The sequence below is a fragment of the Melospiza melodia genome, chromosome 27 (genome assembly GCF_035770615.1).
Source record: "Melospiza melodia melodia isolate bMelMel2 chromosome 27, bMelMel2.pri, whole genome shotgun sequence".
In the NCBI taxonomy this organism is placed as follows: domain Eukaryota; kingdom Metazoa; phylum Chordata; class Aves; order Passeriformes; family Passerellidae; genus Melospiza; species Melospiza melodia.
In genome coordinates this window covers 3,396,925-3,421,367 of record NC_086220.1, presented here as the reverse complement: position 1 = coordinate 3,421,367, position 24,443 = coordinate 3,396,925, and the positions used below count along the sequence as shown (strand labels likewise).

General features: G+C 52.3%; 1 protein-coding gene across 13 annotated transcripts in view; it reads right to left on the bottom strand.

Moving 5' to 3' along the window:
- The window catches only part of EPB41 (erythrocyte membrane protein band 4.1), a 110,938-nt gene extending 86,907 nt beyond the window's left edge, over positions 1-24,031 (bottom strand). For 7 of the 13 annotated variants that reach the window (XM_063177556.1, XM_063177557.1, XM_063177558.1 and 4 more), the window contains exons 1-3: positions 23,884-24,027; positions 18,140-18,353; positions 13,894-14,145 (exon numbers count right to left, since the gene is read on the bottom strand). In XM_063177556.1, coding sequence (XP_063033626.1) covers positions 13,894-14,145; positions 18,140-18,353; positions 23,884-23,946 — 529 coding nt within the window. In that variant the 5' untranslated portion in view covers positions 23,947-24,027. Of the gene's footprint in view, positions 1-8,748; positions 8,808-10,178; positions 12,084-12,286; positions 12,496-13,893; positions 14,146-18,139; positions 18,354-23,883 lie in introns of those variants that run through there. The other 6 variants (XM_063177554.1, XM_063177555.1, XM_063177561.1 and 3 more) reach the window with 3 other exon arrangements.
- Between the last annotated feature and the right edge of the window lie 412 nt (positions 24,032-24,443).

Sequence of the window (24,443 nt, the reverse complement as noted above, 5' to 3'; positions counted from 1 at the left end):
CCTCCGGTGAGTACCGCCTCCGGTGAGTAAACCCTCCCGTGAGTACCGCCTCCGGTGAGTACCGCCTCCGGTGAGTAAACCCTCCGGTGAGTACCGCCTCCCGTGAGTACCGCCTCCCGTGAGTAAACCCTCCGGTGAGTACCCCCTCCCGTGAGTAAACCCTCCGCTGAGTACCGCCTCCCGTGAGTAAACCCTCCGGTGAGTACCCCCTCCCGTGAGTAAACCCTCCGCTGAGTACCGCCTCCGGTGAGTAAACCCTCCGGTGAGTACCGCCTCCGGTGAGTACCGCCTCCCGCGGGCACGGGCTCCGGGCACAAGCGGGCTGCAGCAGCGGCGGGCTCCGTGGAGGCTGCGAACTGGCCCCGTGCAACTTGTGCGCCCGTCCAGCTCCTCCGGACTTACATAACTTCTCGGGTAAACTTCTGGAGGGCTGGACACAGCCCAGCGCCGCCGGTCCCGGCTCCACAGGGCTCCAACTGAGCCCTCTAGTGGGCTTCAAAAATTCCACAAAACACCACAGCCTTAATTTAATTAACACTCGGCCAGAGGCCTCTAAACCCTAATCCTCTCAACAAAAGGATCATTAAGTAAATGAAGAGATTCAAGAGAGCCACGGTGCTCCCAGCCCCGGCAAGGCTGGCTGTGTGCTCTGGTGGGCACACACCAGGGCCTGAAATTCAGCCAGATCCCCAGACCATGCAACAGCCCCACTGAGGGTACAGGGACCTGCCTCACATGAGCACTCATGGCAGAAGTTGGACTCAGCAGTCACCCTGCCGTGCCAGAGAATCACAGAATCATGGAACGGTTTGTGTTGGAAGAGACCTTAAGGCTCATCTCATTCCAACCCACTGCCACAGGCAGGGACACCTTCCGCTAGAACAGGTGGAAATTTGGGCACAAGCCCATACCCATCCTATGGGATGCACCATGATGCCAACAGTCCTGGTGCCATCATCTCTATCAAGACTGAAAACCCAAACTACTGAACCAGGAGAGCAGCTGGAGCACCATTTATTTTTTAAGTGTTACTATCCAGCCTGGATGCAGGTAGAGAGCAGCTCTCCTGTCAAGAGGCAGCCCCTCAGCTGAAGGCTGGGAAAACACTTTCATCTCGCCCAGCCTCGCAAGCATGACCAGCAGGGAGGGCTCTCCTCACCAAAGCAGCTAGGGTGCACCTTGCCAGAAGAATTCACAGCACACAGGATGTACTCAGGGAAAAGCCTTCACAGTCAAAGGTTCCCAGCCCACATACTTCACCCCAACGTGACAGGAATGGAAATCTTGCCCTTTGCAGGTGGCTCTCTTGGAAAGTCACCTCCAGCTTCAGAGCCACACAGAGGATCCAGAGCAGCTCTGAGGAGCACATCCATGAGACAGCTCATTAGTGTGGTGAACAGGAGCAGAAGAGCTTAATTACGGGGCAGGAATCATTCCCTCTGGGTTTGGATGCCAGCAGCAGCCTCCACAGGGCCATGCTGCCCCACGGGATAGGCGCTCCTCAAAAGCACCCACAGCCAGTGTGACCTCTGCCCATGGTGAGTGGGATCCCAGCTGGGGCTGCAAATGGTCTGCAGAGCCTCAGGCTCCAAATGTGAGAAAACAAAATGAGGAAGAATTCAGGTGTTGCTCACCTATAGGCACCAGTCCCCTTATTTTGGTACTCTGTGTGAGCATCCTAGTCTCCAGTGCAGCTTTTGAAGCTTAAATCAAACAGTTCACCAGGACAGACACAGCAGTAGCTGCTGGTGGAGTACACCCCAGAGACTGCCAAAACTTGGCAGGGTTTTTTGGATGACCAGGAGATGCTTTAGTGTTGGTCTTTCCTCAGACCAACACAGCCTTCCTGGTATCAGCCCTCTAGGGTGCCAGCCAAACTGGTCACAGACCCTCCATGTTTGGGACTGAATGCTGGACAGCATTCACAGAGGTTTCCATTTTTAGTCTTTGCTCCTATCTCCTCCGTGCATCTCCTCGGGATGTGCCTTCAGGATAGAGTTGACACATCAATGCTTCCTTCTTGCCCACAGATGCAGAACAACTGTTCCCAGAGCAGTGGGAGGATGTCTTGCTCTGACCTTGGACAGTTTTCAGCATACCCAGAATAAGCAGTCCTCTCTACGTTCACCTCCTGGGAAAATCCAAAGAGCTCCCATCTCCCCAGCCTGGGAAAGAACACAGATGGTCACGGAGATTAAAGCATACAGAGAATTAACCACCCTATGCAAATGAGCTTCTTCATCCAGCCCAGCACTGCCAGGTGGTTCGAGGTCCAGCACTTGGATGTGATCATCATGGCCTGCTGAGCTCCAGTAACAGCCGTGTATTGACTAGGACAGGGGTCAGGAGGCTGAGCAGGAAGAAGACAATTTGTAAGGAGGGAAGGATGCAAACTGCCCGAGCCAGGCAGCTGCCGAAGTCACATTCACTTCATGCTACAGCAGAAGAAAAAGCAGCAGCGCCAAAAACAACCCTGGTCAGCAGCACAGATCAATTCTGCACTTGCAAATCTTATGTGTTCCCACCCAAAGGCAGCTTGGATGGACCAAGCAGTGCTACAACCACAACGTGAGCCATCTGCAACTCTGGACGCGGCTCGCACAGCACCAGGTGCCCACAGGATGGCACAAGAAAACCCATACCAGCTCCTGCTGCCTTTCCTAGAAGGCTGAAGTCTTGGCACCCAGCTGAGGCATGGGATCTGTCAGCACAGCACATGGGATGGGGCCACAAATCCTTCCCAAGAAAGGCAGGGTTTCTCCAGGCTACCACTCAGGGAGGAGCCGCACTGCAAACCCACCAGCAACAGGTTTAGGTCTTAATTCATTTTTACTCAAAACCTTTTTACTTTAACACTTAAAAAATATTCCAGCAGGAGTGGACATATTGCTCAGCCAGTGCCCAGCTGCCAGTGGATCCTCAGGGCCAAGTTACAGGCAGATGACCGCGTTTGCTATTAAAAGCCTCCACTCTGCACCCAAGGAAATTCTCAAGCAGTGCTGACCCCATCTGCCAGCCCGTGAGCCTCTGAGCAGCCAGGGATTGGCCGAGGCCAATCCGGGCCATATGGGAGGGGTTCACCTCCACGTCAGACACGGCACCTCCAGCACAACATCAACACACACACACAAAGTCACGTTATAGCTCAACGTGGCTCTGTGCCGGGCTAACATCTGCCCTCCCTCATTCCCACACTCAACGTCTGAGTTCACCTGGGGGCAAGGAGGCAACTCATGCTGTCCTGCCCAATACATAACCTCAGCACAGACAACGAGCTCCCTTCAGGTTCTGAAGTGCCTACAAGCAGCTTATCCATCTCCAAGGGGCTTTGGAGAGTGGATACAAAAATACAAGCCCTTGGATGGCTGGTCCTACCCAGTGAGCACCTAAACCACCACAGCAATCAGAGATCAGGTCACAGAGGTCACATGCAGCATGATACACAGCTGCTTTAACACCCTGGTTTTTGAGGCACCACTCCACCCCACTTCCCCTCACAAAGCTGAAGGCAGTGCCAACACCAAGTTTTCCAGGCCCTAAGGCTCAGAGCTTCCCCATAGCTGCCCTGCACTGCCTTGTTAGCAGCACCTACCAGATTGCTGTAATGCCACTGCAGTCAGCTCCAAAGGCTCACAGCACGTGCCAAGCCTTATGTCCCCTCCTTAAATACAGCTCTGGTCAACTGTGGCCAGATGTAATTACCTATATAAAAGGCACTCAAAGCCACCTCTAATAAGAGGATATATTCATACTGTTAGGCCGAGGTTCCTCCTCTTCTGCTGCTTTCCAGAGCTCAAAAACTCGCCTCACAGTAAGTGGACCAGCAAGAACTTCACCCCATTCCTTGTTACAAAACCTGCCTTTTCCAGGAATGGAAGGAAAAGTCGTGTTTCTCAATCATTTATCCACGAACAACCAGAGAACATTTTAACAGGATTTCTCCATTTAATTGAATAGCACATGGGGGCTTTATTTGTGTTGGCAAAGGGCTTTGGGGTGAGCAAATGGAGGAGCAAGGGCAGGCCCCATGCCCCAAAACACTTCTCAGAGGCCAGGAAACACATCCAGGTCGAGCCCACAGCCTTACATAGGCCAGGATGGGCCTGGGGTGGCTCCCAGAGCATCAGCATCTTCCCAGAGGGGTTCCCAGCTGCCCCAAATCTCCAGGAAGTTACCACCAGGTTTGACACAGCACAACAAGACACCCCAAATTCCCATCACGCCTCTTCTCCTAAAATCTGCCAACAAGTGGCAGTTTTGGAGCCTTCCCGGAGCCTCAGGGTCTGAGGGGTTGAGACAACAGAACGCTGTCCCAACACGGCGTTTGTGTCCCGACACAGGCTGCGAGCCGGGAGCCCAGATGGTGGCTGTGAGCCCTGCCCACGGCCCCCCTTCCTCATCTGGCAGTCCAGGCTTTTCTCAGGGGGGCATCAGGAGGAGACCAGACACAAACCATATTAATTGGATAGACAGAGAGTCCTGCAGCCTTACAAAGCTGTGAGCAGCTGCTCAGAACCTCTTGTGAACCACAAAAATAGAATGGATTGAACACCACAAACACCCTTTTCTTCCCTCTGTGCAAAGAGCTATTTCCCCCACTGTGGTACCAAAGCAAAGTCCAGCCCTGCAGATCAAACCAGGAAGTTTAGTAAACTTTGAGCATGAACAATAGCAGAAGGATTTTCCAGACCTTCAAGCTTGTTTGGCAAATCCCAGATTATGTAAAGCGCTGCTCTGCCATTGTCAGGGAAGCTGTGCCCTGTGCCAGAGCCAGCTGGCACCACATTGCCCACCCAGCACTGCCCGCACCAGCAAGGGCAGCGGGGCTTGTGCAACTCCACAGACTCCTTCCCTGCACTTGCACTGCAGCAGCCACTGCCTTTCATTTTACACCTCATTGTTTTGTGATTACCCACCTTCCCAGGGCCTCGGTTTTCCAACCCATCCTGCCCAGGTGTTTGGTGGCCTGGTCTAAGACTCCTTTGTGTCTACAGGGTGGCTTTACCATGGCTGTGCCCAGAGGTGAAGGATCCTTTCCATGGTTTAACTAATCCTTGGCTTTTCTGCCAATTGATTCATGCCAGAGGGCTGAAGCTCTTATCTCTGTGCACACATCCTCTGGGAAAACAATACAAGAGTCTGAACTCATTCCACATTCAGCACCCAGCTGGAAAAATCCCTGAGGCAGGCAGGATGGTAGCCAGCATCCTTGCTCCCCGCAGGATCCATGTCCCCTGGCAATGGCCTTGCACTAGGTCCTGGTGCATTTACCTAATTAGGACTTAATGAAGTAGGGAGATCTATTGTGAGCCTGGCAGGGGAGCAGATGTGCCCCCTGAACCCAGCCATTGACAAGGAAAGCACACTGCTGTCTCCAGGGTGAATCAGCAGGAAAAGCTCAGGATGCTCAGCCTTGCAAATTCCAGACCCCAGTGCCTTCTCAGACAAGGGATGGAAAATGCTCTGGTCATCAGCAGCCTCTAGTGGGGAGAGATGGGCAGCTGTGGTGGCTGCTTTGGCCAGACCCTAGAGCCCCAGCCAGCCCACCCTGGCTGTTCCCACCAGCTCAGAATGGGATGGCATGATAAAGTCCCAATATGAGGGACCCGAACCATCACGGTCTCATTGGGATAATTGCTGTGTGAGACTGCTCATCCGCCGGGTGCTAGTCCCAGGCTAAATAGGGACAACCAACTGCAGCCCTTCCTGGGGAATCCCAGCTCAGAGCTCACACAAATCACTGCATGAAGCAAAACTCATAAAAAGGACAACCAAGACATCCCCCTCCTTCCCAGGCAGCTCAGTGAGAGACACCTCTGGGCTAATGATAGGCAATTCCTCCCCCTTCCCAAATCACATCTCCAGCCACAGCATCCAGCATGGCCAAGAGCCAATTATGACTCTAAACTTCCTTGAGTCACCACAGCCTCAAGCCTCTTCCTGCAGCTGTGAATGCAAAGGTGAAACACTGCTTAGCAGAGACAGGACAATTCCTGCCCTCTGGGACAGAGACCACCTGCAACATGCCTTCCCCTCTGGGGAATAGCTGGGGAGGGAGCTCAGAAAAACCTTGCTATATATTAAATAGCGACATAACTCCAAAGTGCCCTCCTTGGAAAGCAGCTGACGTTTTGCCTTTTCTCTGAGAAATCCTTTCCCCACCATTGGCTCTGAAAGGACCGTGCCAGCCTGGGGGAAAGTGCCGTGCGGAGCAATGCGGCTGCAGGCAATTCCAGCAGCTGCCAGGCTGCGCGTCAGGAACAGGGAGCCTCATCCCAGCAGCACCGCTGCAGATGAGAAGGCACTTTCTCTCCTCAGCGGGTTTCAAGCCCTCTCAGAAAGGCCTGAAGTTGTTCCTAAGCACGAGGAAAAGCAAAGTGAAGGGACGGGAGAGGCCCACATCCACAGAACATGTTGAGCACAACCATAGGAAGCAGTGTGATGCACAGATCAACTTTTTGCTTCTGCTGATTTGCCGTTATCATCACCACAAGCAGAAGCAGCATGTGCCCCACTTTGCAGAGAAACTGAGGGGCTGCCAGCACCATGAGCTGGAGGAGACCCACATCTACACAGGCCCCGGAACTGGGAGAGGAACTGCACTCATGGGGGGAAGTGAATTGTTCCGCAAGTTTCAGCTGCCTCCTCTCAGAGACAGGCATGCTGCAGCTGCACCACCACAGGCACAGTGGCCATGGGCAGGGCAATGGCTCAGAGACCAAACACAGAATCTCCATGTCACCCCAACTCTGGTGCAAGTTATTCCCCCACGGAGTAACCGGGTTACTCTGGCAGAAACAGGACTCAAAAGAGACCTGACTCTGGCTGTCGCCTACAGCTGCATTTGTGCTTCCACTAAGCCTCAGGAAGGGAGCACAGGGATGGGAACGTTCTGGGATGCACCTTGCAAGAACCCAACTTGCTTCCGTGCCCCAGGGCAACTTCTCTCCCAGGAAGCAGCAGAGATTCCCCAACCTTTCCCATGCTGGCCGTTTGCTCCAGCTCAGCTGTTCCCACTGCCAGGCAGTGGCAGAGCATGTGTGACACATGACAGCGCTGGGGCCGACGGTGCACCCCAAACCTCAGCCCTGCACACCTCGCACAGCCTGAGCTCATGCAGGGCATGTGTGACCGACACCAGCCCCCATGCTGTCCGAGCCCTGGCTCAGCCTCACAGCCCCACCACAGCCCCCCTCTGCTCACACAAACCACAGCAAGTGTTGGTTTTCCCTATGCGGGAGCCTCGGCGTAAGTCAATCCTCGGGCGAGGAGGCGGCTGCCGGCAGCGCCGAGCCAAGGCACACCCCTCCGTTGCAACACAGCCCTAAAGATAGTCACTGTCCCCCGCTGTCCCCTGCCATCCCACCAGCCGCTCGGACCCGCCACCGGCACAGCCAACGGCACCAACTAACGAGCAGGTTCACCGGAGCAGGTTCACCAGCCTCTCGTCCCATCACCACTGCAGGAGGGCGAAATTCAGGAGAGGAAGAGATTGCAGGAACCGCCGGGCACGCCGCACACGCCTGTGGTTGCAACATCAGCGCAAAGTGTCGAGGAGGGGACGTGAAGACATCGACTCCCCCAAGGGGGTGGGGAAGTCGATGCGAGGCTTCAGCGCGGCCCCGACCGGCGCCGGGGCTGGGATCGACGGCCGGAGCAGCCCCCGCCGCCCCGCAGCTCGGCCGCTGCCGCCGGCCCTGGGAACCGGCCCGGCGGGCACAGACTCGGGAAGAGATCGCGGCCACCCCGAAGCCACAGGCTGAGCTGCTGCATCTCTGGCACAGCCCCAGCAACACCGAATGCTCCAAGAAACAGAGCTGGACCCAAATGGCAAAGCGGGAGCTGCCACCTCCCAGGAAGGGACACCAGTGCTGCTGCCGTGACTGTGGGGTGCAGGGGGGACCCCACTCCCGGAGGCTGCACCTGCCTTTTCCCCTCCACTGCACCAGAGGAAACAACAGCATGGGGGGAAACATCCCGGGGCTGGCCACTCCCCGTGAGGCAGGGCCCCGTCCATCTCCTGAGCATGAATCCACTGTGGGTGGCCCTCCACCCCACATCCTCCCCTGCAGCCCCATTCAGTCTCTAGGACAGCCCTAGTGCACCCCATTCCCCCCACACCCAGCCTGACCCTACTGGGGATCTCCCCACTCCAGAGCACCTCACTTCCCTTCTGCCCCATAGGCTTCCTGAGAGCGCTGCAGGTGCTTGCCTCGTCTCCTCCGTGCCCTGAATATCACCCATTTCCACAACCCCCTGCTTCACACCTCAGTCACCGTGGATCCCCCACACCTAGACTGACATCCCCAGCCCCCTCCAAACCCTTGAGCACCCTAAACCACCTCACATCCAGCTTGACCTCTACGGGTGCCCCTGGTTTCCGCAGCCCCAGATCACCCCACATCAGCCTGACCCCACCGGAGACCCCCTGCTTCATGGCACCCCATGTCCCCTGGCAACCCCTCCCCTCCATAAACAGCCTGAGCCCCCATGTGCCCCCACAGCACCACAACTGTTCCTAAAACCCCGCAGCCCACGACCAGACTGACCCACCATGGGTCCCTCTAGGGAGCCCCAAATCCTCCAGAACTTGCCTGATCCCTATACCCCCCAAAGCACCCCAGGACTCCCACAGCATCCCCGCACCCCATAACTTGCCTGACCCCTACAGCCCTCACCCTCCCCTCAAAACCTCTCTCGCCCCATAACAGGCCTGACACTCGAGAAACTTCACCTACCCCCGCTCACCGGGGCCGCCACTCCGCTCCGCGCTGCCTCCACCTGCACCACCGGCCCCGCCCCCGCCCCTTGACGTCACCACACGAGCCCCGCCCCCTTGGCCGCGCCCACTGGCTGCCGCCCCCGCCCGTCAGAGCGCCGAGGGGGCGAGGCCAGCGCGCGCCGCTGCAGTGGGCGGGGCCCGCAGGTGACGGGCGGGGGGTGGGGCCAAGAGATTCCTCCTGCGCCCCGTGACGTCATAGGTCCAATAAGGAGAGGTCCCTCCCCCCGGGTTCCGCCGGCGTCATGGCAGAGCCCTAAAGCCCCCCAAACCGGCAGAATCAGGGGTTTTGGAGATATTTTTGCTCATTTTCACTATTTTCCGAAGTTTTCTTAGGGAAAACCCCGTCCTTGCTGGAGGAGCCGGGGGTGTCCCCATCCTGAGCCCACCGCAGGAGGCTGCAGCGTGGCCGGAGCCAGTGAGGGCGTCAGGGTCACTGCAGCGCCCCCAACCCCGACCCCATCCCTGGGGCCACGCCCGGGTTATCGGTGCCGCGCAGGCGGCGGCTGCGGAGATAAGGTGGAACAGGGCCCCCGCGAGGACGGGGACGGAGGCGGCGGCTGGATGGAACTCGGTCCCAGCGCCGAGGGCCTCGCTGCTGTCTCCGTTGGCTTGGCGGTGGCGGCCTTGCGATGGCACTGGGTGCCGGGACTGGGCTGCAGTAGCCAGCGGGCGCTCCTGGCGGGGGCTACCCAGGGTTACGCCACTGTACCCTGCCCTGGGGACGGGGTGTCCCCATGGGGAGGTTCCTAGTGCCATCTAATGGTCACCGCCCCGGGGACCCTGGCGAGGACCGTGACCGTGTGTCCCTCGCTGCCTCCGCCAGGGCCTTTGCAGCCCTCAGAGGTGCACGGGCCGGAGCCCGCCCCGGCTCAGAACCTCAACACCCCGCAGCTCCAGCCTGACAGGGGTTTGTTCCCCTCCCTGGGAGCCCTAAGCCTTCCCCGGTGGGGCTGAAGGTTTGGGAGCAGGAAGAGCCTCTTGGCCCTGCGGAGTGGGAGAGGGGGGAGTCCCTGCTAATGTGATGAGAGGGGGATGAATCCATAAGCTGTTAAGCCACTGCAAAGCCCCTCGCGTTCTGGCCCTGTTATCACTGACTTCTGTTCACATCTGCTCTCAGAGTTATTTTTAATCTGGTATTAAGGACTTGTGGGTTCTTCAGCAGGCAGAGGGGGGCTCTGCCTGTCCCCCCTCCAAGCTGTGGAGGGAGGAGCTGTGTTTTGTGGGCTGCAGAGGTGTCTGTGAAACACTAACATCAATCCTGCTGCTATTTGGGAACAGGAAAAAAAAACTGTCACCCCCTTCTCTTCAGTACCCAGCCATCAACTCTACAGAAGATCCCAGCACTGGGGAAAGGTCAGCAGAGGAACCAGGCAGGAGCCTCACACAAAGGGATGAGTTCAGAGATATAAAAATAGAGATATTTATTAGCATTGAGTAAAGTGCAACCTCAGGATGGTTTGAGACTCAGCAACTGTATGAATGGCAGGAGAGAAGCTCAAGAGGACTAACAGCCTGAGCAGGGCTGTGCCAACAGGATCCTGGGACTGTACAAAGGCCTTAGAAACAATATCAGATAAATTATTTACAGTTCAAATTGATTACAGGAGGGTGAGGATTCATGAGCTGCTGCAGGCCGAGAGAAAGAACAGAGGCTGGGATGGAACATGGGCCCTGAGCTAGTGTGTCAGCAGTCTGGAAATTCAGGGCAGCAGTTGGGGACAGCTAAGAATGTCCATTAGCACCAGGTTGTAATTTGGGGTAGGAAGATATGGTGAGGTGAAGTCTTGCTCCTGCCTGGCCAGAACAGAAATTCTTCATGATTTCCAATGGTCATAGGCAAGGATGACTTAAGAACCAGCATCAGGTGCTGTACCTGGATATTTCTGCTAAAAATCAGAAGATTTTTCCACACCTAACAAGACCTTAGCAGTCCCACAAAGCTGCCAATGTGCTGCTGGACGCACCACTGGCACTGGCTGCTGGAGGCCTTTCCTGGAGCTATGGGCTGGCAATGGGGTCCTCTCGGGGCAGAGAGACTCTGCCAAGTCTGTGGCCAGGAGGAAATCCCACTGCTGGTGATACCAGTGCCAACAGCTCCCCATGGCACTGCCCTAGTAACTCCAGATGGGATCTGCTCCATTTACAGATAGGAGGATTTCTCTTGCCAGTACCTTAGAATGGCCAGGGAGGCTGGAGCTGAAAAGTGTTCCTCCTACTTACAAACATCCAGAGCAAAGACTCCAGAGCTGAAACAGTTGCAGCCTCACTGTGCATGTGTAAACTTGTGTGGTCCAGTCCCTCTCCCACCCCAGAGCCATTTCTGACAAGATTAGGAAGAAATTCCTCCCTGTGAGGCTGGTGAGGCCCTGCCACAGGTTGCCCAGAGAAGCTGTGGCTGCCCCATCCCTGGAAGTGTCCAAGGCCAGGTTGTACGGGGCTTGGGGCAGCCTGGGTTAGTGGAATGTGTCCCTATCCATGACGGGGTTGAAACAAGATGAGCTTCTAAGTGCCTTGCAACCCAAACCACTTCATGGTTCTATGAAATGTTCATCAAGGCACTAAAAGCTGCTTGGAGCAGCACCTTCAGGGGACACACCTTGGTCTGGCAGCCTGGTCTACCCCCGTTAATGCTGGAAGAATTCTTGGGGTCTGAATCAGGAATTGTGCTCTGGGCTGGAGACAGGCGGGAGCCACATGATCTTGAACCACTCTCTCTTCTGGCCAGCAGGAACACAGATCAAGTTTGCAGCTCAAGCTTGTTTCTGGTTCCTTCACTGACGTTGGCACACTGTGCATGGGGGTCAGGGGACTGGAGCAGCTGCGGCTCCTCCCTTGGCTCATTGGGAAAACCACAGGGACCGCTGGTGTGAATGGTGCTGCTGTGGAAGGCACAGCCCCTCACAGAAAGGGAAGAGGCTGCATTGGCCAGGACACAGCCACAAAAGCACTGCAGAGCCTTCCTGCACACCTCAGACCTGGCAAGACAGGGCTATTGCTGCTCAATCTTGACGTGGTCTCCGATCATCCAACGGTGATACGTGGCCAGGAAGATGTCATTGTCTCGGGGACAGTCGTAGTGGCAGGAGCACATCTTGATGAACATCATTTTCCTCTGGAAGAAGTCCCCCTCGGGGCAGCGGAACTCCACGTCCACGGTGCTGGTCAGGAACGGGGTGCAGCAGCGCCCGTCCGAGCAGCTGCCGCAGAACCGCGGCCGGTAGGAGCGCGTGCTGGTGCATCCTGAAAACTCAAAGCGGAGGCTCTGGCGCTGCTTTGGGGTCCGCACACACTTCTTCCCCTTCTAGGGAGAGAGCAGATGAATTACCATGGACACGACAGGAAAGATGCATTGAGGCCTGTGCTCTGACCCCATCACTGGGCAATGGGACACAGAGGAAGTGGAAGCATAGAGCCAGGATCCTGTGAGCCAGGATCATTCCCAAGGCTGTCCCCAGCATTTGGGGTGCTGTGTCCCCTATCCTCCAGCACCATACCTCACCATACCTTGGTTTTCTCCATGGAGAAGTCGCAGGGCCGGACCATGCAGAGCCGAGTCTCCTTCTCCAGGCGGCACTGGGGGTTGTTGTTGGTCACACGGGTGGAGATGCCCATTCCGCAGCTCCGGGAGCACGTGCTCCATTCTGTGGTCTGCACCAGGCAGTTCTCCTGCAGGTTGTTCAGCTCTGGCCTGTGAGCTGGATCCTTCCTGAAAACTGAGCCATGAGGAAGAGACACAAGGCAAGGCTCAGAGCTTTGCACAAAGAGTGGCAGCTCCATGGCTGCTCCCAACTCAGTTTAACACTTCAGGAACATCAGCAAAGGTCTGGCCCATCCCATGAGATGCTTGGCCTCTCAGCAGGAAGGGGATGCAGGTGGGCAGGGGCCATTTCCTACATAGCCCGGCTCCAGACAGGTCTGCAGGGACACTTCAGGACACAGCAGCTTTCCCATAGCACCACTGAGGTTTCACTTTGTATTGGGTCGGCTGAGCTGGAGTTGATGTTCCCAGAGCAGCCATTCCAGCGCTGTGCTCTGCAGTGGGAGCTGGAAAGCTGTTGGTAACACACCAGTGTTTTTTGGCTACTGCTGGGCAGGGTTGGCACAGCATCAGTGATGTCTCTCCAACTTTCACCCCCTGATCAAGGGGCTGGGAGTGGGCAAGATCCTGGGAGTGGACACAGCTGACCCAAAATCACCACAGGGATATTCTAGACTGTATCAGGTCAGATATAAAAGCTAAGAAAAGGAGGAGGAAGAGGGGGAGGGGGAAATTGCTATTCACAATGTTTAACTTCTGGTGCAACTGCTCCATGTGCTGAAGTCCTGCTTCCTAGGAAGTGGCCGGACACCACTTGATGATGGGAAGTAAAGAATAAATCTATTCTTTTTCTCTTTGCTTGTGCACATGCAAATTTTCACTTTTCCTTTAATAAACTGCCTTATCTCAACCTACAAGTCACTTTCCATTTATTTTCTCCCCTGTTGTATTGCACTAAATAGTTATTTAGTTGTTTGCACTGGGTGTTTGGTGATTTGCACTGTTCACATGATTTGTCTCCTATGACCACACAGTCTTCTTCTTCCCCACCCCAGTGTCAGCCCTGGTGGTCTCTTCCCTTCCCTCGTTTAGTGTCCCCTCACTGGTATCCCATTGGCCATGGTCTTCTTCCTCCACCCTCATTCCCCGGGTATAAAAGTCTCCCGCCATCAGACAACACCCTCTTTCCCATCTTGGGGGTTGCCTGAGTCTGAGGTGTGTCCTCCACTTCAATAAGCAGAGGACATTCGTCCCCACGTGGAGAAGAGCGCTTTCAATCTTTTGCTTTCATGCATGTAAGCTCATGTGGGCTAAGGTCCGTAGCTAGCCGGATTGGACCCAAACAGCCCGTCCAGACATGGTTCTGACACTCCCCCTTGTCCAGCTGGGAAGGCGAGTGATGGAGCAGCTGGGTGGGCTGGACCTAGTGTTTAGCTCTGGAGCCCAACACTTGGTACTCACCCCCATCATGATGATGCACAAAGCCACCCCCAGCCCCAAACCAGTCAGTGCTCCAATCCACCCCTCTTCCCCAGCCATCAGCTCCCAGCCCCATCCCACGTGCCCCACTGACCTGCCGTGGCTGTTCCTAAGCGGTTATCCTCGCTGCCCTCCTCACACACCCACTCCTCACAGCACTTGTTGTGGAGCTTCACCCTGCGGGGCGCGGGGCACTCTGGGGACGGCAGGCGCAGGTCATCGGCGCAGAGCGGGACGCAGCCGATGGCCCCGTCCATGCAGATGCACTGCAGCTTGCACGTGGGTTGGAAGCTCTCCCCGTTGAGGTAGATCTTGCCCAGCAGGTCACACGTCGCACCCTCACGAGCTGGGGGAGGAAGAGGAGGAGAAGGAGGAGTAAGCAGAAGGCTGAAGCCCTGCCTTGGGGACACAGAGCTCTCCTGAGGAGGGACAGAGCTCATCCTCCCCTGCTTTGCCATCCCAGTGCTGGATATGTCATATTTGCCTCCCTGGACCCAAGGCTATTCATGACACTGATTTTTCAGAAGTGCTGGTCCTCCCAAAATTCTCTAGAAATTTCATTTCCACTTGGATGAACTACTAAGTATGATTTTGTCTTTGGTGCCTGTAAAGAGCCCGTTTCTCTGTCAGAGTTCTTCTCAACCAGCTCAGAGTGACAGGTCAGTGGTGCTGTGCAAGACAGTCCTGACATGGCATGTGAGCATGGCTGTGCTCCTCAGTACTCCTGGGATACCAATAGGCAACGCTCTTCTAAGAATGGTGGGTTCCCCCATGCAAATGGTACCTACAAATGAAAATGAACTTTGGGCTGATGACCTTTTCGGCCCCTCTATGATGCACAAATCTCTTCCTCCTTCCAGCCCCAATTTTTTCCAGTTCTCTCCTTTCTGATCTCTGGATCTCTCATCTCCAGACCTCCTACCAGTCTCTGCCTCTTTCCCAATAAAACTTAAATGGGCAAAAAAAAGGAAACAATATCTGACACAGAGCAGGAACCTTTACTCTGCAGGCACAACAACACTCCCAAGTTCTTATGACTGCATTAGCCAGAACTTTCCCACTGGAAGCTTTCCAGGAGAAATCTCTTAGCTGATTAAGATCAAGAATGTTTTCAAGTAGAACCAACTGAACCATTTGACATGAAAGATTTCCTTTATGATCAACAAAAATACTCATGGGATAGTATCCACAGAGGGAAGCATTTTGCTCTGGTAATTATTTTGATACTATGAAGATGAAATATTTTGATAGAATGGAAAGGGAAAGTTTTGGCATAGCCAAATAAGTATTCTAAATAAGTCATTAAAAATTTTGAGGTTTAAAAAAAATACTTATATATATTTTTTAAAAAAAAACATATATATATATACATATATATATAAGTATATATATATACTTATATGTATATATATACTTATATATATATACTTTTTTATATATATACTTATATATATATACTTTTTTATATATATATATATATATATATATATATATATATACTTTTATATATATATATATATATATATATAGTTAATATCTTTTTTTCTCTCAGCCTGAAATTAAACATTGAAATCTCAGAGTTTTCACACGTTAGAAATCTTGATTTTGGACAGTTTTCAGCAGCTGCTGTTTTCTGCAATCCTGAATCTTAAAAAAAAAAAAAAAAAAAAAAAAAAAAAAATTTAAAAATCCATGCAAGCCTCTATGGGGAAGTTACCAAAAGGAAGGATTTTTTGACTGCTTGCGGAAGCTTCCCAGGAAACCTGATCTGGTTTCCCCTAAGTCCTGCTCGCCTAGGGACACTGTTTCGGATACAAAGTGTTTGATTCAAACAAGGCGTAAGAATCTCTTTCCATCCCATCCCTATCCCTCGAGGGGACACGAATCCTTCTGGACTGTTCCTATCAAGACCTGCATGTCATCTTGCAACTCTTTACAATGTCATTGGGATAAAAATACTCCTGTGCTCCAACTTTGACATTTCAAAATCCTCACTTTTTCCATCAAAGTGGAAGCCATCCATCCACCCTTCCTCTATACAACAATTCATACTTATTTTTAAACACTCTCTTCCATCTCAGTGAGCAGATCATGCCGTTCCCTCTCCTCCCTCCCCTCCCAAAGAACAGCAGCCTGCTCCAGGGGTTGATTTTGTTTTCCAAACTCAATCCCTCTGTTGTGCCCTCCATGACCTCCCTTTCCCTCTGACCTGGTCCCATTAAGGCTCCGAAGAGACAGCACCCATTAAGTGTTCCAGCTCTTTATTCCCCGGCTCTGCCTGGCACCATTCACACCCAAACACCAAGCCCAGCCAAGGAGACTTTTTGTCCTTTTCCTCAAGGGATGTGGCATTGCTGAAAGAGCTGCTCTGTGAAGCTCTACCAGCTCCCTGCACCCCCTATCACCTGCAGGACCCCTACTCTAGAGTTACTACAGGATCCTGTCTACCTTTCTGGTACTCCGAGGTCTCTGCAGGAAGGAAAGGATTCCTCTGAAATATGTGGAATGTGATAATATTACACAAATATAAAATAAGTTTCCCTCTGATGGTTCCCTTCCCATCTCTCCCAATACAGCCTACAGACTGGTCTCAACTGAGACACTTTTCTCTTGACGCCTCAGCTCCTTTCTCCTTCTAGCACATCTGCTTATTTGGATAAATTTAAGTCAAAACATTGATCCTTCCTTTCCTCTGACTCACTCCTCCAGCTTCCTTCAGTGCCTCCAAAATCCCTCCAAAATCTTCCAACAGATCCATGTGGACATCATAAAAACATCACCCAAGGATATTATGGCCCAAATCCTCAGCCCATTTTAGAAATAAATCCTGGCCTGTGTTCACTGCAGTTTTTGCTGTGAAAAGCCTAATTTCTTATTTAAAACCAGGAAGGATAGTTGTGTCTGCAAGTCTGATTTCCTCCACAGCAGGATCTGGGACTCTCACTCCAAAATGTTTGGATCAAACCTGGATGTCTGGTGAATACAAAGCACCTTTATTAGAATGATTTCAAGGCTTCATGGAGAGATTTTGAAATGGTGTCTCCCACACTTCTGAGGAAATTGTTCCTGTGATTTTGCTACCTTTCCTCCACAAACAGACACCTCATTCCCATTTGGAATGAGGCAGCATGCAGCTCACACCTGCTGGATGTCATCACGCCTGTGTTTGCCTTACTGTGCTTCCATCCTCAGCTCTCAGGTGTTTCAATGTCTGCAGAAAGTACCAGGAGCTCCAAAAATCCATGGCTTCCAAAAAGTCCCCAAATTGGGGAATGAAAATGAAGCAACTTGTAAAAACTTCTTGGAGGACAAAACACCAACAAGTTAGACTCAGTTAGACAAGGGTTGGGGATAAATGGGATATTGAGAAGAAATTCTTCCCTGTGAGGCTGTTGAGGTCCTGGCACAGGGTGCCCAGAGCAGCTGTGGCTGCCCCAGTCCTGGAAGTGTCCAAGGCCAGGTTGGATAAGGCTTGGAGCAAACTGGGACAGTGGAAGGTGTCCCCACCCATGGCAGGAGGTGGCTCAAGAAGAGCTTTAAGATCCTTTCCAAGCTAAACTGTTCCATGATATTATGATTCTGTCTCAGGTTGGTGCTGGATCATTTCCAGAGACATCCAGTGCTGTGGCCAAACATTTCCCTAAGTACTCACAATAAACTGCCAACTCCTAGGTCTTCCTGACTATTTTGAAAATCTTGAATTTAAGAAAAAAAATGTTGGCTCCTGTCAGAGATGGGACAGGAGTCTTGTTTTTAAACAAAGACCAGGAGGTTGCAGAAATACTTTATTTTCCTCTAGGCCAAAATAATTTCTGCTTGCTTCAGAAGGAACTACTGAAAAAAAAATAAAAATTGTTTTTTCTTTTCTAGCTGAAAAGAGGTGTTGGGAGAGAAAGCAGTTTCTGCATTTGCATTACCTGGCTCTGGAATTCTTATGTTCCACAGAGACACAATGTGGTGAAGGAGCTATTCAGCTCTTCCCACCCACATGCTATGGCGAGAAATACACTTTGCCTCTTGCATAGAAGCAGCCAAGTACAGAACACCTATCCCTGGCACAAGGCAGAGGGATTTAGGGTAGGATATTCCAAGGAAAGTACTTTCTGTAAGAGCTCAGACTGCTGATATTTGCCCAAAGGGTAAAGGATGTCCCACGGGGATGTCACAAGACACGGGAGAGTCCCACAGCCCTCACTGTGAGACACCAGCTGTGTGTGTGCCAGGGGATCTGCTGTTCCCAGGCTGGCATGGGATGAAGCACCAAGGAAATTCTGATGGGTGTTCTGGGGAGGCACCACGGAAAAAACACACAAGGCAAGGACAGAACCTGCAGCTCTCACCTAAGCAGATCCCACTGCCTCTGTGGATTTCTGAGAAGTCACAGTAGAGTCCCTTGTGATGGTCACAGGGCCTGTGCAAGGAGCAGAGCTCGCCCAGCTGCTGGGCACACACCTTGCAGCAGCCACAGGCATCCCACACGTGGCTGGTACCCGCAGGGCACGGCAGAGCTTGGGAGGGACACTGGCATGGGAACAGGCAGGCCTGTGGTTCTACCTGGAAGGCAAAAAGCCATGGAGAGAATGAGTCTATTGCAAGGTAGCTGGACAGGGATAGGAAAAATATGTCTCTGCTGAAAGCACAGATACCCCAGAAGAGAAGGGGACAAGCCAGAGGGGTGTATGCAGCTCCCAAGAACTCAGGTTTTCCTCATCCCTATTTCATCTGGAGCTCAAGGGGAAAAAAAAAAAAAGTCTCTTGGAAGCAGATCCAAACCAAACAGGACAAGCAGTAGCTCAGAGTCCCCAGCACAGCTCACCCTCTCTGGAAGCAATAAAGTAGTAATCATTAACAGCAAGGAATTCCAGCTTTTACACAGGACAACCATCAAAGCCTCTGTACCAGCATCAGACCGAATGGAAGCTGAAAAAGCAACGTGCACAGCAACAGGACTTGCCCAAAGCCAGGCAGTGGGACTGTGGGGATGCTGAAAACCAGCCCAGAAACTTGCAAGTTTTATTTTGTCCTCTGCATCTCACACTTTCTTATTACATGTGCCCTCTCCATTTTCCAAGGAACGCAGCATAACCAACCTTCCTTGGGACCTTGTGAGTGCACAGATGCTCCCCTTTGGCAGCACTTCACTGGGCAGCCCTTGAAACCCACCCTTGACTTCATGACACTGTAGACACCAAACAGAGACCAGCTGAAGTAGGATTACCTGCTCTGGAAAACCCAGATGGGTCCAGCATCCCAGTCACTGAGTGTGTGCCATCCCTGTCCTGCATCAGCTCAGAGCAGGAACAGCAGCTCAGCTCTGGCTGTGCCCAGATTTGGGCAAGATGTAACAACCTGACTGTGAACAGTGCAGAACCTGTGGTCTCTAGAGATCCTCTGAAACCTCCTCAGAAACACCAGCATCAGCTGCAGCCTGGTTTACTGTTCAGATCCTACCCATCCAAATTCCCCCTTGCCCTGCTCCATGCACCACTCCACTATTAGGGACATGGCTCAGCTCCCACAACCCTGGCACATGGATGATGCCACCAAAACACTCTGGGATCCTCCACTGCTATGAACAGGGTGGAGAGGGAAGCATACAATGAGGCAGACCCCTCACAGCTCTGCTGTCACCCCAGGAGAGCAGCAGCTGAGCTGGTAATAGCCTTGAGGGCAGCAGGGAGGGGCACACACACCTGGAACAAGTCAAAAAATATATCTTGTTATGGCTCTCTTTGCACTTTTCAGATCCCATCCAGCCCTCACTTGTGAAATAGCTTCCTTGAATATTGTGTCTGTCACCAATCAGAGTAGGAAAAATTTTCCAGCTATTTTTACTGTTGCTCCGACTTTAGGTCATGTGGGGTCAGAATGTGCAACCTTCTTTGTACAGCTGTGTCACCAACACAGCACTGTGGGACTGGGATTGGGCTAAATATTCCCTCAAAGTCATGGAATATCTCAAGTTGGGAGGGATCCACCAGGATCATGGAGTACAGCCCTGTCCCTGCACAGACACCCCAACAATCCCACCCTGTGCCTGAGAGTGTTGTCCAAAGGCTCCTGGAGCTCTGGCAGCTTCGGGTCTGTGTTCATTCCCTGGGGAACCTGGGCAGTGCCAGTACCCTCCGGGGAAGAACCTTTCCTGATACCCATTTAACCACTCCTGAAAGAGCTCCAGCCATTCCCTCTGGTGGTCCCAAGGGGTGAGTGTTTCCAGAGTCTCCCTGCTCAGCAGGAATCAGCATAATTCTCCTGGATAACTCCTAGCACTAAATATTTTGGAAACAAGCCTCTCCAGCCTGCAGCCCAGCTGTTCCCAGCCGACTGTCCTGGAGCCACTCACCAGAACATGGCATGTCCCAGGAATCAATTCCCAACTGCTGAAGTGCATTAAAAGAACTAAAAATACAGAAATCTTCCCTACTTTTTTCCAGCTCCAGCTGCTGGAGATGCCAAGCAGCATGTTATTTAGTCCCAGATGAGTTGGAGTGGGTGTGTGAGACCACACAAGAGACAAAGCATTCCTAATGTGGGATCTATATTAAGACGTAATCCATGCACTTAAGAAAAAATAATGATAACAAGCATTTTCCAATGCAGTGTCAGCCACAGGCCATAGAAAGAAACACTCCCAAAATAGTTCTCCTGCTGAAATGCAAACCAAACCAAGCTCTTTGGGGATAAGAGAATGCAACAGCTTTAAACCCAACTGAGTTGTCTCACCCCTGGAAATGTCCAAGATCAGGTTGGACAGGGCTTGGAGCAACCTGGTCTAGTGGAAGGTGTCCCTACCCATGACAAGGGGACAGAACTGGATGATCTTCAAGATCCCTTCCAACACAAACCAGCCCATGATTCTACAATTCTGTGGTTTTTCCCCCACTCTCATTAATCATTGCTGGCACTAGTTATTTCCTTAATAACTCACCCATATAAACCAGCCCACCTGGTTTTACCTTCTGTTCACAGCAGCCTCACTTCCTCATTGTATCATAGCTGCTTTTCAGCAGGAGAACATCTGGATCCAGATCTCTGTTGCATCAGAGCCCAGCTGGTGACCCTGCACCCACCTGTGCTGTACCCCAGCTCCCCCAGCAGCAGCTCAAAAGCCCAATTCATCATGATTTTCAGGACCTTCTAAATACTCCCAGATGCTCCCGCCAGTTGGCTTGGATGTGTCTCCCTCCATTGCCCAGGAGGTGTTGGGGCTCCCGTTTGCCGGTTTTATTGCTGAGCAAAGTCAGCCCAAGCTATTTATAATTCCTGCTGCTCTCCAAGGCCTGGAAGAGGAGGGAATGAACTGGAATGGGGTTTAGCTCACGCACACCCAGCAGTCAGAGCACTGAAACACTGCCTGGCCAGGGAGGCTCTCAAGTGGGAAAAAGTCAATGTTCAACCAACTTCCTAGAGCCCTCCATTACTGAATTTTCTTTCAGAGAGGGTGAATAGTGGATTATATTGGTTTTGCATGGAGCACCCTTCCCCCTGCATTCTTTCCCAGGGCTGCTTCTCGTTCTTCTGCCCAAAGAACTACCCTAGAACTGCCCCAAAGAACTCCATAAATCGTTCCCAAGAACTGCCAGGGTTGGAATTCAGGGCTTTGTTGCAGACCCAAAGGTAACACAAAGCCCAATATTTCCACATAACCTGCCACTGACCTGGGTCCAGAGGGATTCAACTCAGAGAATATTTCATTTTCTTCCATCTGTCACTGTCAAGTAAGAAATGACACAGACTCACCAGAAGGCTGGTTTGCACAGCACCTCACTTCAGTTTGAATTCTCTCTTTTTATACATTGTTCCAATACAGATAGATCAGATTGGTCAATAATCAATACATTTCACCTGATAGGTGTTTTGTTAATTAGTCATTCTTATAAACAATTGTTGAGAAAAACATGAAAACAGAGAGTGTTTATCTTCAGCTCCCTAAAGTCTCACAAGCCGATTCTGGGAAAACTTATCTAGTTTTCTTACTCTCTGACCAGCCTGGCACATCCATGCCTCTACAGAAAGGGTTGCCCCAGAACTCACTTCTGCCTTCACTGGGCATACTCTTGACTTCAAGTTCATGACAACCTTGACCTGGCTTCTGTTGAGCAGAGCATTTCTGTGAACTCAGAGCAGCAGAACAGAACCAGAGATCAAGGCCATGGATTTAAGAAGGTTTTAAAGCCTGGAATGTTGGCTCTTCTGGCTTTTCTGACAGCTCTTGCATCCATCACAAACACTGTGTGTGAAGCTGTGGGACCTCCAGGACCCCTGAGTGATGGCCAAGCCACAGCAGAGGTGCCAACACTCAGAGCAGAGGATTCCCCTGCTCTGCTCTTCTCCCCTGTGCTCTCCACCTCTGACTCCCTAGAGCTCTCTGCTCAGCTGACAAGCCAGAACAAGCTCCCTCCTAACTGCCAAAATCAAACCCAGTTACCTGCAGGTAAGAAAAACTGAGAATGTTCTTCCTGCTTCATATTTACATAAAACGTCTTCCCCTGCACCTTTTAGAAGGCACGAGTGCTGCAACGTGAGCTCCCACCGCTGCAGCAGGTTCGTGTCACCGTCTGGATTTCTCATTCCTGACCAATGTCTACACGAGCCCAGGGAACCAGCTAAGGGAGCCAAACCAAAGAGGATGTTTTAAAATATGTTTGGGCTCATTTTGATCCCACTGCACTCAGAGGGCAGGAAAAGGTGAATTTTGAGCTGAGCTGGGTGTTTGCAAAGAGCTTTGGGAGCCAGGGGTTAATGCTGCAAGGTAGAGGTGATGTAATAAACACTCAGCTGGTTCTTTTAGTGCTCCAAGACTAAGCAGCCAAAACACAGTTATTCATCCTCCAAACTCCAAATGATTGTGGATAACCTCTGCTCTCTCTCCATCTCAGGCTCTAAAGATGCTGCAGCACGTATAACAGCTCCTTTGGAGAGACAAGAACCAGGGACCCCCTTCACAGACACAGCACAGGGATACAGACACCTGCCCAGGATGAGCCTCAACACAACTCACAGTAATCCTGGAGCTACTCCCACCTCTGAACAACTCAGAAGAGAGATTCAGGAGTAACAGCTCTCATTTTTTGCCTTAATCCACAAAGCATCACGGAATCATTAAGGTTGGAAAAGACATCAAAGGTCACTGAATCCAACCTAATGCTTAAAGAAAGTCAAAACTCACATTTCTGAGCATTTGACATTGAGGTTTAGGGAAAATCACCTGTCTCAGAGTGGTAACCAAGTCACAGTGGTGGGATTACTTGTTATGGTTTATATGAGCTACGTGGTGCTGCCACAGCTGAGCCAGAGTAAGAATCAAGATGCCCACCCTAAATGGCAGCTGTTTCCCTTAGACTGCAGCCCAGTTCGTGTTCTTGGCAGGAAAAGGGCTGGCACACACTAAGTACTGCTAGGAGCAATCCCACAGAGCTTCCCAACCAGGAACTGAGCGCCTCTCTCACCTCAACAAGCCCTGCAAGGGGCTCTGTGAACCCAGTTTCACTGAGCCAAAAAGCACTTACAGCAATTTATTGATGGCAGTGACGTTCCTGATGCTGTTGACATGAGAACAGCACTCAAATGTCCACAGAGGAATCACCTGCTCTCTCAAGAACTTGTATTAACAGGAAAACAGGCAGAAATCTGGTCCAGAGATGATGCAGTCTAATTTTCCCCTTGGGATCACTGCTTTTGGGAGCACATGGGTGGATTCAGTGACAGCTGGGGAAGAGTGGTGATGGGAGGGAATTGGGATATGAGACTGTTACTCTTTGCAATGACAAACTCACTGCCTTCCCCTCTCTCTGCTCTGTTTTCCCACTTCTAGACCAGGGCCGATTTCTGGCTTCCAGGAGTAGGAGGAAACAAGACCCATTCCCATGTGCCAGGAGCTCTGAGACCCGCAGATGCCACGGGGCAGCCCCCAGTGTGGTTCAGGTACCCAGCACGTTTGCATCGCTCTGCTCCCAGCCCGGCTTCCCCCTCGGAAACCCGGGAGCAGCTGTCAGCCGGCAGGAGTCTCTCAGCCCAAAGCCCTCGCATGCACGGAAGCAAGAAGCTGCAGTGCCCAGCAGAGCTGCTGCAGGGCCGTACGTACCCAGCCAGGGGCGAGGAGGAGCAGGAACAGGGTCCGGGGCACTGTGCCCAAGCTGCCCGGCATCCCGGGCACTGCCAAGGGCAGGGATCCAGACTGCCGGCTACCCCCTCCTCTCCTGCGGAGTTTGCCGTCTCTCTGGAGCAAGTCGAGCATCAGCTTCTCTTTAAATATCCTCTGGAAGGGGCGGGCCCCGCGCTGAGTGGCAGGCTGGAACGGAGACCAAAAGGGTGCAACAAAAAAATGCCCAAATTCAGGGAACGCGAGTGTGTTCCTGCGGCTCCGGCGGTTCGGGGCTGCCACCGCTGCCTGCAGCTCGGTTACTTTCCAAGTGGGTAAATCAAACCCCAGTAAAAGCAGGACTATTATCTTTAAATTTTTCCTCTTTCTACCTCCGATTATGAAGCTTGGCACAGCTTTACTGACACAGACCCCCTTTTTCCTTTTTGGGTGCAAGGGCTGAGGAGTGATGAAACAGATTTGTGGTGCTCAGAGTCTGAGCAGGAGGGAGGGACGGGTAGTTTGGTGCTGTCAGGTCACATCTGGCTGTGCATCACCTGTCA